This window comes from Syngnathus scovelli, chromosome 5, assembly GCF_024217435.2.
Source record: "Syngnathus scovelli strain Florida chromosome 5, RoL_Ssco_1.2, whole genome shotgun sequence".
In the NCBI taxonomy this organism is placed as follows: domain Eukaryota; kingdom Metazoa; phylum Chordata; class Actinopteri; order Syngnathiformes; family Syngnathidae; genus Syngnathus; species Syngnathus scovelli.
The window spans coordinates 11630001-11645306 of NC_090851.1; the positions used below are offsets into that span (position 1 = coordinate 11630001).

The 15306-nt window shown below is 40.6% G+C and overlaps 2 protein-coding genes across 3 annotated transcripts in view; one reads left to right on the plus strand and one right to left on the minus strand.

Annotated features, from left to right (window-relative positions):
- The window catches only part of cabp2a (calcium binding protein 2a), a 22586-nt gene extending 21973 nt beyond the window's left edge, over nt 1–613 (plus strand). For both annotated transcript variants that reach the window (XM_049720560.2, XM_049720559.2), the window contains exon 7: nt 1–613. This exon is cut by the window's left edge and continues 368 nt beyond it. The gene's annotated coding sequence lies outside the window, so the exon portion shown is untranslated.
- A 2129-nt stretch (nt 614–2742) lies between these two features.
- On the minus strand, nt 2743–8142 carry LOC125968961 (CD209 antigen). The gene is made up of 7 exons (XM_049720553.1): nt 7963–8142; nt 7694–7859; nt 6230–6328; nt 5366–6136; nt 5084–5226; nt 4416–4525; nt 2743–3799 (listed from the first exon to the last, which is right to left on the minus strand). The coding sequence occupies exons 2-7, from the start codon at nt 7797–7799 to the stop codon at nt 3664–3666; spliced, it is 1365 nt and encodes a 454-aa protein (XP_049576510.1). The 5' UTR covers nt 7800–7859; nt 7963–8142; the 3' UTR covers nt 2743–3663.
- Between the last annotated feature and the right edge of the window lie 7164 nt (nt 8143–15306).

A 15306-nucleotide genomic window follows, 5' to 3' on the forward strand; every position in this document is an offset into this window, starting at 1 on the left:
GTAGTAACATTAGCGACATTGCACGTCTTTTTTTTAATAGCAGTCACAAATACTCAGGGGCTCAACAACTAAAGTAATCCGGTGTCTTTTTTCATCACCGCAATTTAGATTATAACACTAAGTGAATGTGATAACTAATGTTTAAGATGGAAAATACTGTACCGACACCCTAGTTTGCTTCCTTTTGTTGGTAGAAAATGTTAGAAAATAATCATGTAGAAAGTCATCAACTACCATGGTTCTGAGATTAAATGTATCAACAGTATTTGAAGAAAAGTTGCTAAGAAGTTTAAAAAAAAAACTACAGATGAGATTGTTACTATTCACGCTCACAATCATTTCCATTAAAAACTTTATTCAAATAAACAGCTTTTTATTAAGTTATGAACTAAAGAATTGTTGAAAATGTTTGAAAACATTTTAAATAAAAAAAAAAGACTGTTATGACTACTTCTTCTAAAATCCTACTTTTTCACATAATCTATTGGGTTATAGTAGCACTGTTGGATGGTAATGTTTTAAGAAATATGTAACTGTTTCAACAAAACAAATGCTATATTTTTACAGTGTTAGATGCCATTACAAATGAAATAAAGCACTTTTATCCAACTAATTCATATTAGATGTTTGATGTGGTTCCACCCCTTTGTTGTTGTTGTTTTAAGTGCATGCATGAATTGACCTTTGTCCATGTCCCTGAACATTTTTAGTAGCAGGACGTCTTTTCTCTACCGTTGCCTAGAAGCTAATGATGCGTCACATCGTTAATTTTCTTGTCATGGCTGTCAACACTCGCCATTGCCCTCAATGTGGAACTCAAATCATAACCTTGAAAATGTTCAGTTAGCGTCAATGTTGATGAGTGTATTGCAGCGCACATGTTAGTTTGTCACAGCTGTTCTACTTTTCCCAGGAATTTATTGTTTCTTATAGCACTTGAAGAGCTTGACATTCAAGGATGATAATCAGCGAGAGGTTAAGCATGTGCAGAGGGAGATAAGGGTCCAGCTCAGGGAGGCAAAATTGCAATAGAGGAGGAAGTTGGAGCAGAAGTTGCAGAAGAACAGCATGGAGGACGTGTGGGATGGGATGAGTTGATAATCACCAGCTGCGGCCTAAAGCAAGATGTCCCCATTAGTGGCGGTGTAGAGGGCGAAGCAGCTGAATGACTTTTTTAACAGGTTCAACAACACCCGCTCGCCTTCATCCTCGCTCCCGCCAGGCCCTTCTGCTCCCCGATCTGCCCATGTTCTGTCACTCAGCTGCAGACCGGTGGACGATACCCTTCCACCCAGGATGACAGTGGTTCAAGTGAGCAGACAGCTGAGGAAACTCCGCCCCAGCAAGTCAATTGGTCCGGATGGGGTATCTCCTCGTCTGCTGAAGGCCTGCGCTCTGGAGCTGGGTGACTCACTACAGCACATCTTCAACTTGAGTCTAAAAAAGGGTGTGGTGCCTCAGCTGTGGAAGACATCGTGTATCATCCCTGTCCCAAAGAAACCACGACCTGTGGAGCTGAATGACTTCAGGCAAACTGCGCTAACCTCGCATTTGATGAAGACTTTGGAACGATCACTGATTCAACACATCAGACCTCAGGAGATGCTCTCGACCTTCTACAGTTTCCGTATCAGAAGAAGCTAGGAGTGAAGGATGCTATTGCCTGCACTTTTTTTACAGTGGTGTGCTGGCGGGGAAGCATCAAGAAGAGGGATGCCTCCCGCCTGAACAAACTGGTAAGGAAGGCAGGTTCTGTTGTGGGCGCAGAGCTTCCTGATCTGACGTCTGTGGCAGAACAACGGGTGTTGGCCAGGCTGCTGTCCATCAAGAACAACCCCGTCCACCCACTGTACAGCACCGTCACCAAGTGAAGGAGTAGCTTCAGGGACAGGCTGCTGGCACTTTCTTGCTCTACGAAAAGGCTGAGGGGATCATTTCTCCCCCATACTGTGAGACTTTTTAACACTACACGGGGGACATTGGTACGATCACAGAAATTATCTTGGGTTTATTTATTTATTTATTTATTTATTTATTTATTTATTTACTTACTACTGTTGCATGACACTTTCATAAGAATATACTGCATGTCTGTTTCTATCTATCGACCTCTACCTCTACCTCTAACTCTACCTCCACCTCTACCTCTCTCACACTCTCTCACACTTTCTCACACTCTCTCACACTCTCTCTCTCTCTCTCTCTCACTCTCTCTCTCTCTCTCTCTCTCTCTCTCTCTCTCTCTCTCTCTCTCTCTCTCTCTCTCTCTCTCTCTCTCTCTCTCTCGCTCTCTCTCTCTCTATATATATATATCTCTCTCTCTCACACACACATGCACACACACAGAATATACTGCATGTCTGTTTCTATCTATCGACCTATCGACCTCTACCTCTACCTCTCGCACTCTCTCACACTCTCTCACACTGTCATTCAATTTGGTATGTATACCATGAGGGGGCAATACTGGCAAGCACATCACGGCTTGAGCAAAATTGCTGCATTAATTTGCATGTGTAACAAATGGAGTGAACTTACTTAATCATTTGAGAGAATACTAGAAGTCATTTGTGGTGATATTTTGCTTGCATCTCTGTTGAAGAAATTAGTGGTGGGCTTGTGACATGTGGTCTTTCTGAGACACAGTAGTTAATGGATGTGCTTCAAAATGCATTAACTGGACTTGAGTCATTGCATTCTTTTAGTTCATCACTAAAGGGCAAAAGAAATCCACACCGTCCCTTTAAACTGTCTCTCTGGCTTGAAGCTTACACAGACATTTATTTGTTCATGCAGATTATACATATGTATGCATTTGCATGTATTCCATGAAAGAGAATGCTCCTGGATGTTATCCTTCAGAATCAACTAATGGTAACTAATTGTAAATGTATATATACATCCACGATTAACATAAGGAGGGAACTACAAAATCTGAAACAAGAAAAGAAGAGCAAAAACTAAAATTTACTTCCAGTCTGTGAATAAAGCTGTAAAGCTGTAGATGATATCCATATTTGGGTTGAAAAAGGGGGGGGGGGGTCTGTTACCGTCCTTTAAAATTCCCCTCTTTGTATACTTCATAAGCTAGAATTCTATCACACAAATATCACGTGATAAATATTTTATATGAAGGCCCATATTCTCTCATGCGTGCACAAGTCACATTTTTTCACCCGCCTGCCTGTTTTGCACACTTGAAAAGGTATGTCAATTCTCTCATCCAGACTTCTGGTATGTCGCGAATACAGGTATAACCTGGATGTTTGTGCGCAACCAACAAAGTTGTTGACTCACTAAATTCTAAGGGTGTCCTCAATTCTGAGAAAAAAAAAAAAATGAGAACAATGATCAACATCTAACTCACCATTACCATAACTGCAGATGTTGTGACCACCGGGACAAGTCAACACTAACCCAGTCATCACCAGCAGAACATGGAAGCAAATAATTGAGTCAAATCATGCAATATGTTAGACCTTTACAGAGTGCTTCAGCCTCCGGGTATACAACAGAAAAAAAATTCTTTGGGAGAATGTGGTCCAGGCGTGGTATAGTATAAACAGTGAACACCTTAACTTATGGGTCACAGCACCCAAGAGTGCAATGAAGATGTGTACAGTCTTCAAGATCGTGGGAGTGTGCTTGCCTTTACTGAGGCATCTACATCTCACACACCCAATGTTTCTGCGAACTACATTTTTCATCATTCCATTCAGCTTTTCCTGAAGAACGGTACCAAAATTCCCCGCAGTCCTGGTCACCATTGTAACTATTCGGTTGTCCGTCAGCCCAATACCTGCAATACCAAAAGAAACACATTATATCAAGGCCTAAGATTGGGTCGTGAAGGCCAGAAGCCTTATGGAGATTTGAAGCTTTCCATGTAATTGGGTTCCATGCAAATGACTAAAAAGCTCAGTGGCCTAGTGGTAGAGTGTCCGCCCTGAGACTGGAAGGTTGTGGATTCAAACCCTGGCCGGGTCATACCAAAGACTATAAAAATGGGACCCATTGCCCCCCTGTTTGGCATTAAGGGTTAGAATTGGGGGGTGCGATCACCAAATGATTCCCGAGCACGACACCGCTGCTGCTCACTGCTCATCTCTCCCCCAGGGGATGGATCAAAATCACACGGGGATGAGTTAAATGCAGAGGACAAATTTCACCTCACCCAGATGTGTGTGTGACGATCATTGGGACTTTAACTTTAAAAGTTGCTGCAGAAATGACTGCAGCATTATCAATTGAATTTTTTTTTTACGATAACTGAGGGAACAGTGTAAAATGCTTATGTATGAAATCTTAACATATCATCAGAAGAAAATTATAAAGGCAGCAAGTGTGGTAACCTGGTAAATAACTCTTGATCAATGAGGTTAATAAAATAAAATGAGATTATATATTTTACTTACTCTAGGCTCAGTGCGGTCCCATCCACCCACTTCCAATGACCCTCTACTCCCTCATCAGTCAGTCCAATCCAAATCTCTTTGTTACTTGTAAACAATCCATTAACAAATACCTAGAAAAAGAAACGTAAGGAAAATGTTGGTTGTTTATACATTTTATTGCTCTGACTGTACAACAAAAAAAAACAACAACTAAATGATTGTAAAATGGAGGAAACCAAATACAATCTGCTTAAGTAGGTGGAGGGTGAATCTGTAGCTTCCAGGTTATGAAATGGCATTTTTTTTGTGTGTGTTTTTGTAAGAAATGCAACTTGTGTCTCAGTTTATAAAAATAATCTCTTGTGTGTGTGAGCTAATTACGTACCTTTGAACATATACATATACATATTGGCAATGAGTTTTCTTTTCATTTTATCTCCCATTTAGTGTTTTCATGTACAGCGTATATGGTTTTGGGGAATTTGTTTTGACTTTCATCTGTGCAGCACTTTGTCACTCTTGTTGTGTCAAGTCCATTGTTGTGTCAAGTGCTTATTTCAAACTGACCAAGTTAGAACTACTTTGATGAAATATTGACGAGTGAGATTTCTAGTAAAAGACTCGTCTAACCAGGAGATTCACTGAGCCTCAAAGAAGGAAATGTTTTATACAGTTTAAAGTCAACTCACCATTTCTTCTTTGGTGTTTATGACTACCAGGTCTCCTCCTTTTCCTTGGCAGTAGTTTCTGCTCAGGTACCATGTTTTCTTGGATGAAGAACTATAGTAGCAGTTGTTCTCAAACTTCTTCCAACCACTTGGACAGACCTTGACTACAATGGGATGTTATTCATTGATATAAAAAAAATATATTATGGGAACAAGTAATAGTATTAATGCCATGATTACAGAAAAAAAATGCCATCTAACAATTTTTTGTTGGTTGCATTTGTTACAAATAGAAAGCGTTACCTTGTGACGCGTTCAATTTTATGACTGTGGCCTGCAGTTGATCAATCTCAGCCCTTTGCAGGTCTCTCTCTGCAGTCAGATTTTTCACACGGCTTTCAAGATACTTCTTCTCTTCAATTGTGGAATTATAGGACGCCATCAATTCATCAGTAGCTTTGGCAAGTGTGTTGTAAACTGCCTGCAGATTTTCTTTTTCCAACGTCACGTTTTTGTGACTGCTTGCAATGTTGTCTCTCTCGCTGGTAGAGGAGTTGTATCGCGATTGGAGATGCTCAATGTCCTTGATCAGGCCGTTATAACTCATTTGCAACTTCTCTCTTGACCTTGTAGCATTGTTGAATCTGTTCTGCAAATTATCCCTTTCTTTAATTGCAGTATCGTAGTTGGTCTGCAAGACGATTTTGCTCTTGCTCAGTGATTCATACTTTGTTTGTAGTAAGTCTTTGGCAGTTAACAAGGCATCGTTATTAGTCTGCAACTGCTCCTTAGTGGCCTTCAATTGCTCGAGCTCTTTGTTTAGAGCATTGTTACTTGCTTGCAATTTACTCTGACTCTCTTTTAGTTGGTTTGCTTCCGCTTTCAGTAGCTCGTTGTTGGTTTTTATTTGAGTGGTCGATTTAGATATGTAGTTGTAACGCTGTTGTAATTGCTCACGGCTGACTTCCAGGTTCTTTTTTTCATTCTGTACAGTCTTGAGTTGGGACTGTAGTTTGGTTTTCTCCCCCCCTACATCTTCTAACTTCTTCTGATTGTCTTTACCCACTTTCAAGTCTGCACAGAAAATAGATGTATCAAAGTTAAGCAGTTTTACACCATTGGTGAACTTTTGACATCTGTGGCAAACATAACAAAAGGTAAACTCACAGTGGATGGATTGCCCAATGACCCCAGCCACCAGGATAGCACACATCAGCCCAAGAAAAAGCGTGGAAACCCTAAAAGGGCTGTTCCTCAATGCATAAACTGAAAACAAACATGTTAAACTAAATTAGTAATGTGGCATTTGAAGTTTGTCCATCACACAGTCAGGTACTTATACATCTTGATCCGGTGAGCTGAGACCACTCACACAATATAGCAAAATAATAGCAACAAGGGTGGCATCAATCGTACAGTAATCCCTCGCTACATCGCGGATTAAGTACATCGCAGATTTTTTTCCAAATTAAAAAGAAAAAAAAAATTCACAAATTCAAAATAAAACTTCTAAATTGAAGAATTATGGCACGACAGTTGCCCACACAGAAGGTAGGGATTATCCACACAATTACAGTACGTACACTTATACCTTTTTTAACAAAAAAGTTATAATAAGAGTTCTAAAAACATATGGTTATAAAAAAATGTTATAATAATAAAAGTGTTCTAAAAACATATTTACAGTATATACACTTGTATTTTGTTGTAAAAAAAGTTGTTATAATAATAAAAGCATTCTAAAAACATATTTACAGTGTGTACTATATCAACAGTATTTACATGTTTGAAACTATTATTTAATGTTCTAATTATGTTTTAATATACACTTATTGATACACAAAAAATTTATGTATGTTAAAAATGAGAGGGATTACTGTATCAGCCCTGTCTCCACTATCTTACTTGTGAATACATGCGTCTGACTGGCTGCGTATTCTGTGTCTCTAGCAAATCAAAATGATGGTTGACTGGCTCACGTAATATAACTGCAGAGTGGCTGTTACTGAGTTGTATAAGGACCATGCTTAATTATAGAACAATTAGAAAACTAATGTAAATTGGAGGCCACATTGCTCATCAATGTCTTGCACTCCTTCACAATTGATTGAGTGACAGACACCTCGCCCCCACTCACCGCTGAGGAGAGCAAAAGAAACTAACAAGGCGAGTGAAGGAGTTTATTTCTTCTTTCTTGGCTGTTAGCATACTCGCGTTGCCTTTCCTGTGTTTCTGTCTGGACTTGTTGCTTTTTTTTTTTTTTTTACATAAGCAAATGAATCACTATTAGTAGGCAGTATAGTGTTGAATGTTATAAATAAATATAACAATAGATACGACAAAAGATAATTTCCCAGTGGCCAGTTTAGGTATTGTGACCATTTGGATGATTATTCCTGCAGCAATAATAATGTTTTGGATGTATATAAATGTGAAAATTGGATCGACGGAGACAGAACAATATTTCCTGATTCAATTTGATTCTTTAACAACAGCCCTGTGGAGATTTATTTATAATTATAAAAAACGATCACCTTTCAAGCCACATTATTAAGGTTATAGTGTGTAAGAACATATATAATGAGAATAGTATTATATATCAAGCAAAGCAATGGACTGGAATTCTGGTACCTGAATACTGAAGCTTGCTGCCATTCATTAAAAGATGCTTGTAACCACCACTCCCATCGTCTATGTCCATGGTTGTCTCTGTAGAAGTTTGATACTTAACAGGCATTATTCTCGCCGCTTCGTATTTGTTGCTGGAGTAAATAGTTGATCCAGGTACAAGTTTTTGCTGGATGAATAAATAAAGCATTTGCATTTAATTTTGGGGCACTTTCAATTGAATGTGAGATTAAAAAAAAAAGAAGTGACATATAAAGAAGACAAAGACTTACCACTCCTTGCAGTGTTCGTATAAATTCTAAAAGTCAAGTTGGCAAATTGGAGCAGCTAGTTAAATAGTTCCTTAGCTGTGCTATTAATTTAAATCATAGTCGCACTTCATCCACTGACCTATGCTGCATTTGTGACTGTGAGAAAGAAAGCAGTTTCATGCGGATGAAAGTGATGCAACTGCTCAGCAACTCGAGCACTATTTCACAATATGACACAATATAACGGAAGAGGATATTCTACAAACCACAGGGATGCTGAATGTACAGTTTTTATAGCATCACAAAAAGAAGCCAGTTGGTAAACTTCTTCCCAACCTCGATTGCTCACCCAACAATTCTCAGTATAGTGGTTAAACAAATACACAAGTGTATTCTTGACATTAAAAACATCTGTTTTTTCATGTATCCTTGTCATTTCAACACACATATCATGATGTGATGCACCAAGCTAAAATGTCCATAGAAAGTCTATATACGTACTCCTTTTAAATTTTTTGTGATGATTCAAAGATAAAGGATTTAATAACCTAATGTAACCTATACCCATACAACTCAGTTGGGGAAAAAAAACATCTTTGAGAGTGGCACTAAAAAATACATGAAGTGAGATAAGGCACTATTAGGCACTCTTTTGATAAAATGGTGCTCATTCAATGTTGGTTTCAAAGTTTTAGGAATACATTTGAAATCTCCTAAAATAAGAAAAATGAGTACCGTAATGTCCGGACTATAAGCCGCACCGGACTATAAACCGCACCAGCTAAAATTCAGGGATATTTTAGTTTTTTTCTTACATAAGCCGCACCGGACTATAAGCCGCACGTGCACATGAGGTTTTTTTACAAAGAAAGACAGTACACAGAAAGCAGTAAAAATCCATAAATACGCCGCGCCGCCATTTAAGCCTCAGGGTTCAAAGTAACCTTCTGAATAAAAGGCATTAAAAGTTCACATTCATTACAACTCGTTTTTGGTGAGCAAAATGTCAGAAGAATTGAATTTAAGTGCTGATTGATTGGGTTTTAATACAATGCAGATGGTCCAAACAGCGCCACTGCTTTGTGTAATCTCTGAGTCACATGGCAGAGTAAGAGAAAGGGTTTAGAGCCCTTTGACGCAGATCACCTAGCGTGCATTAGTACTAAAGTTCATAATAGTCACAACCAACACAGCCAGAATAAGCAGCAGCCACAGTAGTGTTTCAAAATAGTATTTTTGTTGTTGTTTTCTTCAAGATACCGCACAACAGTGGTCCACAGCCTTTTTACAAGTGTATAAAAGTGATAGTTATCACAAAAATCATGAAAAAAATCTTACATAAGCCGCACCTGACTATAAGCCGCAGGGTTCAAAATTTTGGGAAAAAGTCGCGGTTTAGAGTCCGGAAATTACGGTAAATGTATTATGCTTCAGTAAATATTGGGATATCACAACCCCTGGCAAAAACTATGGACTCACCGGCCTCAGAGGATGTCCATTCAGTTGTTTCATTTTGTAGAAATGACATGACACAAAACTAAAGTCATTTTAAGTCGCAATTTCGTTTTTACAGGGGAAAACATCTTTGGAATCCCTCAATTCTCATCAATTAATTTATCTTTTGTTTGGGAATATAAGAAGTGAACCACTTTCAGGTAGAAGAAATATTTGCACAACAGAAACTCAGGCAGTATTTCACAATAAGAAACAATATCAGGAAGAAGCGATTTGACAAAGTTGCTGATTGTGCAGCTGAAAAAAGGCTGAGTCAGTTGGTCAACTTTTTCCAACTTTTTCTTCACACTAAGAATTGCAAACAGTGCAGAATGTAAGATACGTATGTATTTTAGTAATCAATTTTAAATAGACTCATGCGTTTTGACTCAGTTTTAAAGAGGGTCAATGACTCTATGTGTTTTGACTCAGTTTAAAGAAGGTCTATGTTACAGTGACTCAGGGAGTTCAGGCGATAGTGAGTTGTAAGGATGAGGGCAGAGTGGATGACATCTCTGTCAACAATAAATCGCACGGCAGTACCGACTACCAGCTCAGCGAGACCTGCTATTCAGGGTGGCTAATGATTTTCCAGAGGCGAGTCATCCTAAAATATATACTACCTGTGCCCTGAAGGTAGTGGGATGAAGTGCACTGGTCAGTGGATGGGTGATGTCTTGTACTGTGGCTTTTGCTATGCGAGTGATGGACTTGGGGGTTTGATTTCCAAGACAAATTTATTTTTGCTTTACTTTTTATGGAGAAAAGTGTGCATAGACTTCCATTTAACAGGAGTTTGCATGTGATTGTTTTCGCCCAGAACGCAGCCATGTCACTTCTTATTAAAGGCTGTGCAAAATGGATAAACACATAATCTTTGGTTTATTTTTATTTCCCTCCTAATTGAGTTGAGTTGTTATAGATCACGATTGTACTTGGTGTAATTTTTTTATATATTTTTTTAACCACAAAGAAAACTGGAATTAGGACAGGGTTGTGTAACGTTTTGTATCCATTGTGTTGTAAGTAAAACATTATTTTAGGTGCATTTCCTGCAATCCAAAAGTGTTTCATACGCTACGCCACAATTTTGTCATTGATTTGAATGATGACATCACGTAAATAAACACAGAGCAGCAACTGTTTCTCTGTTAGCTCAAGACTTAGATTGGGGCTCAGCCACATCATCCACACGAAGACATGGTTTTTCCATCAGACTGGTACAATGGAAAGGAGCCAATGCATCAAAGTGTGCTCATGATCATTTATACAGTGTGAAAATAGACTGAAGCAGTGACGGCAGAAAGTGGGAGGGGGCAGCAGAACAAATGGTAGAGAGTGACTCAGATGGGAAAACTCCACGTCTGTTGAGATAAAATATTAATAATAATCCACATTGGACCAGCCTGAACATGCCTGTGACATGAGGGTGGCATCAGTTGGATTATATTATTAGCTGTGATGACGCATTGTAGTCGTGATGCATGGAAAGTGATACAGGAACAAATGTGTGAGCATGAAGGAACTGAACATAACGGGAAGAAGCTGAAATTCCAAAAAAAATATCTGGTGTTGGTACAAAAGAAGTTGTGTGTCTCAGAAAGAAGCAGTTGTAGCAAAGATGTCAGGCTAGGAACAAGGAGAGGACTCGGATGCAGAGTGACAAAAACAACAGGAATTTATTTTGACAGGCCATAGCCAGCAAAAATCTAAATCACCTCGAAGAAGGAAATCCAGGCAAAAAGAACAACCAAACTAAATAGTTCTCTGGGTAAAGCGAGAATAAAAGGGTTCTTCAAAAAACTAGACAAGGTATTCAAAAGTATCTTTCAGCTTACGTGCTCACAAGTACTCCTGACGAGACAAGACGCACTGGCACAAGACAAGGGGAAGACGCTGACTAAATACACACAGAAGGGTAAGGGCACAGTTGCACACAACTAGGATCAGGGAAGACAATCAGACTGACGCACAGAGGAAGGGCCCCCGAACTGAAACGAGAGGAGAGTTACTTATCAAAATAAAACAGGAAGTGACAATACAAAAAAAGACAAGACAATAACAACCCACAAATCATAACGGGATGACAAAAGATTCACCCATCCATCCATCCACCCAATTTCTGAACCGCTTCATCCCCACGGGGATGAACGGGCAGTAGGCGGGGGACACCCTGAACCGGTTGCCAGCCAATCGCAGGGCACACAGGGACAAATAACCATCCGCACTCGCACTCACACCTAGGGACAATTTGGAGTGCTCAATCGGCCTACCAAGCATGTTTTTGGGATGTGGGAGGAAACCGGAGTACCCGGAGAAAATCCACGCGGGCCCGGGGAGAACATGCAAACTCCACACAGGGAGGGCCGGAGGTGGAATCGAAGCCGCACCCTCCTAACTGTGAGGCGGACGTGCTACCCAGTGCGCCACCGAGCCGCCACAAAAGATTCAATTATCAATAATTATACAGTGAGTGAAAACACTCACATTCATCCATGTTTCTTGGTAAATTTGGCCAAACTCAATGCTTCTTATGAATCTAATAAAAGAGCTGTATCAAAATTTATACGGTCCAAAGATAAAAATTGTCAGTTTTGTGTGTGTGTGTGTGTGTGTGTGTGTGCGTGCGTGCGTGCGTGCGTGCGTGCGTGCGTGCGTGCGTGCGTGCGTGCGTGCGTGCGTGCGTGCGTGCGTGCGTGCGTGCGTGCGTGCGTGTGTGTGTGTTCCTGTGCTCAAATATTTGTGTTACTCTCCTTGACGGATGCTTTGATTTGACATACTCATTCTCAGTTTGGGAGTATTCGAAAAAGATTCGATGCCAGTGAGCGTTTGGAAAGTTGAACGTGTTTAGAAAATGAAATACAAAATGTTTTCTTAGAAGATATAAAACATGGTACAGTACAAACGTGTTACGCTAGCTTTTAAATTGCTGTAAAGTTGAACTTCATGTTATAACCCATCTAATGTTGTAGAGATCATTACATCAGATGAAAAATGCTTTAACTCATTTGTATTTTACTATTTTAGATGATGACTTTTTTCAGTCAGTCATTTGTATTTTACTATTTTATAGTGAGCTTTAATCATGTTCCATAGCAGTATTAGATCAGCTTCCCGATGCAGTGAAGGAGGGGAGATTACATCAATATTTGTATCACGCAACAAGCGGATGGATGTTTCAAATCTCTTTTATTCAGTCATTCTTTATGTATTTATTTATTTACGACATCACGTAAAACGGTATCATGGTCGAAGGTCACAGGTATCAAGCTCTAGTCCGCGGGGCCGCATTCCAACATGTTTTCCAAGTGACCCTCGTTAAGTGCACCTGCGTGAAAACTTTTAGCTCCTGCAGAACGTGAAAGTAGCTAAAAGTTTTCACGCAGGTGTGTTTAACGAGGGTCACTTGGAAAACATGTTGGAACGCGGCCCCCCTGAGGACTAGAGCTTGACACCTTTGACCATGATAGTTCCCTAATAAAGTGGCCTGTTATTAGGTACACTTGAAAAGGGCGGTGTACCTAATGGAGTGTCCGTGTGATTCCCTCGTTAAGCGCACCTGCGTGAAAACTTTTAGCTCCTGCAGAACGTGAAAGTAGCTAAAAGTTTTCACGCAGGTGCGCCTAACGAGGGTCACTTGGAAAACATGTTGGAACGCGGCCCCGAGGACGAGAGCGTGACACCTGTGACCTTTGACCATGATATTTCCCTAATAAAGTGGCCTGTTATTAGGTACACTTAAAAATGGCGGTGTACTTAATGGAGTGTCCGTGTGATTTCCTCGTTAAGTGCACTTTTAGCTCCTGCGGAACGTGAAAGGAGCTAAAAGTTTTCACGCAGGTGCGCTTAACGAGGGTCACTTGGAAAACATATTGGAACGCGGCCCCTAGAGGACTGGAGGTCGACACCCCTGGTTTAAGTGAAAAGTGCCACACCCGCCCTCACCCCCACCTCCTGATTGGCTGTTGGTTCTGTGACGTCACTTAGACACTCCATTAGGGACACGGCCATTTCCAGGTGTACCTACGTCACTTGGACACTAGATGGTGCCACACCCGCCCTCAACCCCACCTCCTGATTGGCTGTCCTCCCCAAATCTGGTCACCCTACAACAGGGGTGTCCAAGTCCAGTCCTCGAGGCCCGCATTCCTCCATGTTTTCCAAGTTTCCCTCGTTAAACACACCTGATTCAATGATCAGGCTCCTGTAGAACGTGAGGATGAACTGATCATTTGAATCAGGTGTGTTTAACGAGGGAAACTTGGAAAACATGTAGGAATGCGGCCCTCGAGGACTGGACTTGGACACCCCTGCCTTACACTGAGTGCCAAAAGTCCCAATGATCGCGAGCAGCAGGGGGGGGGGCCCATTTCAACCCCTTACACTGAGTGCCAAGCAGGGAAGAAATGGCTATCATTGTTATAGTCGCTGGTATGATTCGGCAGGGTTTTGAACCCACAACCTCCCAATCTCAGGGCGGACACTCTCCTCTTAGGCCACTGAGCTGGTAAACACTTGTATCGTAGTATAACACTTATAGTCGTGTATACCTGTATACGCCTAAATATTGTTCCAATACATCTACTGCAATTTCACATTAGATTGCTGATTTGAAATTTGCTTTTAATATTATTATTTTTAATAAACATTTATGTTAAAACTTGTATGGCGTCTTAGTCCTTGTTTTTATATTCGCCAATTAAAACACAAAAATCAGACATTTGGTTAACTGCTTTATATGACAATATGTGTAGGTACACTACAGGAGGTTAAAAAAAAAGACAATAAATAAATAAAGGGTTAATTGCACAACAAAAGCAACATTTATGTTAAAACTTGTCTGGTGTTTTATTCCTTGTTTCTTTATTCGCCAATTAAAACATAAAAACAAAATTCTCAGTGGGACGAAAAAACTTTTATCATAGAAAATTTGCAACACAGTTGCTCGTGTAACCATATAATGATACACTTCTTTAGAGCTAGGGTTAGGTTTAAAGTTAGGGTTAGAGCTAGAATTAGGTTTAGAGCTAGTGTTAGGGTTAGAGCAAGGGTTAGGGTTAGAGCTAGGGTTAGGATTAGTGCTAGGGTTAGGGTTAGAGCTAGGTTTGGGGTTAGGGCTAGGGTTAGAGCTAGGGCTAGGGTTAAAGCTAACTCTAACCCTAGGTCTAACCCTAACCCTAGCTCTAACCCTAACCCCAACCCTAGGTCTAACCCTAGATCTAACCCTAACCCTAGCTCTAACCCAGTGGTTCCCAAACCTTTTCAGACTAGCGCCCCCTTGGCTCCCCAGTGAATTCCTAGCGCCCCCCCCTCCTAACCCTAACCCTAGCTCTAACCCTAACTCTAGCTCTAATCCTAGCGCTAACCCTAGGTGTAACCCTAACCCTAGCTCTAACCCTAACCCCAAGCCTAGCTCTACCCCTAGATCTAACCCTAACCCTAGCTCTAACCCTAACCCTAGCTCAAACCCTAACCCTAGCTCTAACCCTAACCCTAAACTTAGCCCTAACCCTAGCTCTAACCCTAACTCTAGCTCTAACCCTAGCGCTAACCCTAGCTCTAACCCTAACCCTGGCTCTAACCCTAACCCTAGCTCTAACCCTAGCTCTAACCCTAGTTCTAACCCTAACTCTAACCCTAACACTAGCTCTAACCCCAACTCTAACCCTAACACTAGCTCTAACCCTAACTCTAACCCTAACACTAGCTCTAACCCTAACCCTAGCTCTAACCCTAGCTCTAAGCCTAACCCTAGCTCTAACCCTAGCCCTAACCCTAGCTCTAACCCTAGCTTTAACCCTAACCCTAGCCCTAGCTCTAACCCTAGCTCTAACCCTAACCCTAGCTCTAACCCTAGCTCTAACCCTAACC

Excerpts from the sequence above, each read along its gene's own strand:
- LOC125968961 (XM_049720553.1), bottom strand. The coding sequence starts at position 7,799 with ATGCCTGTTAAGTATCAAACTTCTACAGAGACAACCATGGACATAGAC. Across the intron at positions 6,329-7,693 it reads CAGCAAGCTTCAGTATTCAG|TTTATGCATTGAGGAACAGC; the intron begins GTACCAGAATTC and ends GTTTGTTTTCAG. Across the intron at positions 5,227-5,365 it reads AAAATTGAACGCGTCACAAG|TCAAGGTCTGTCCAAGTGGT; the intron begins GTAACGCTTTCT and ends ATCCCATTGTAG.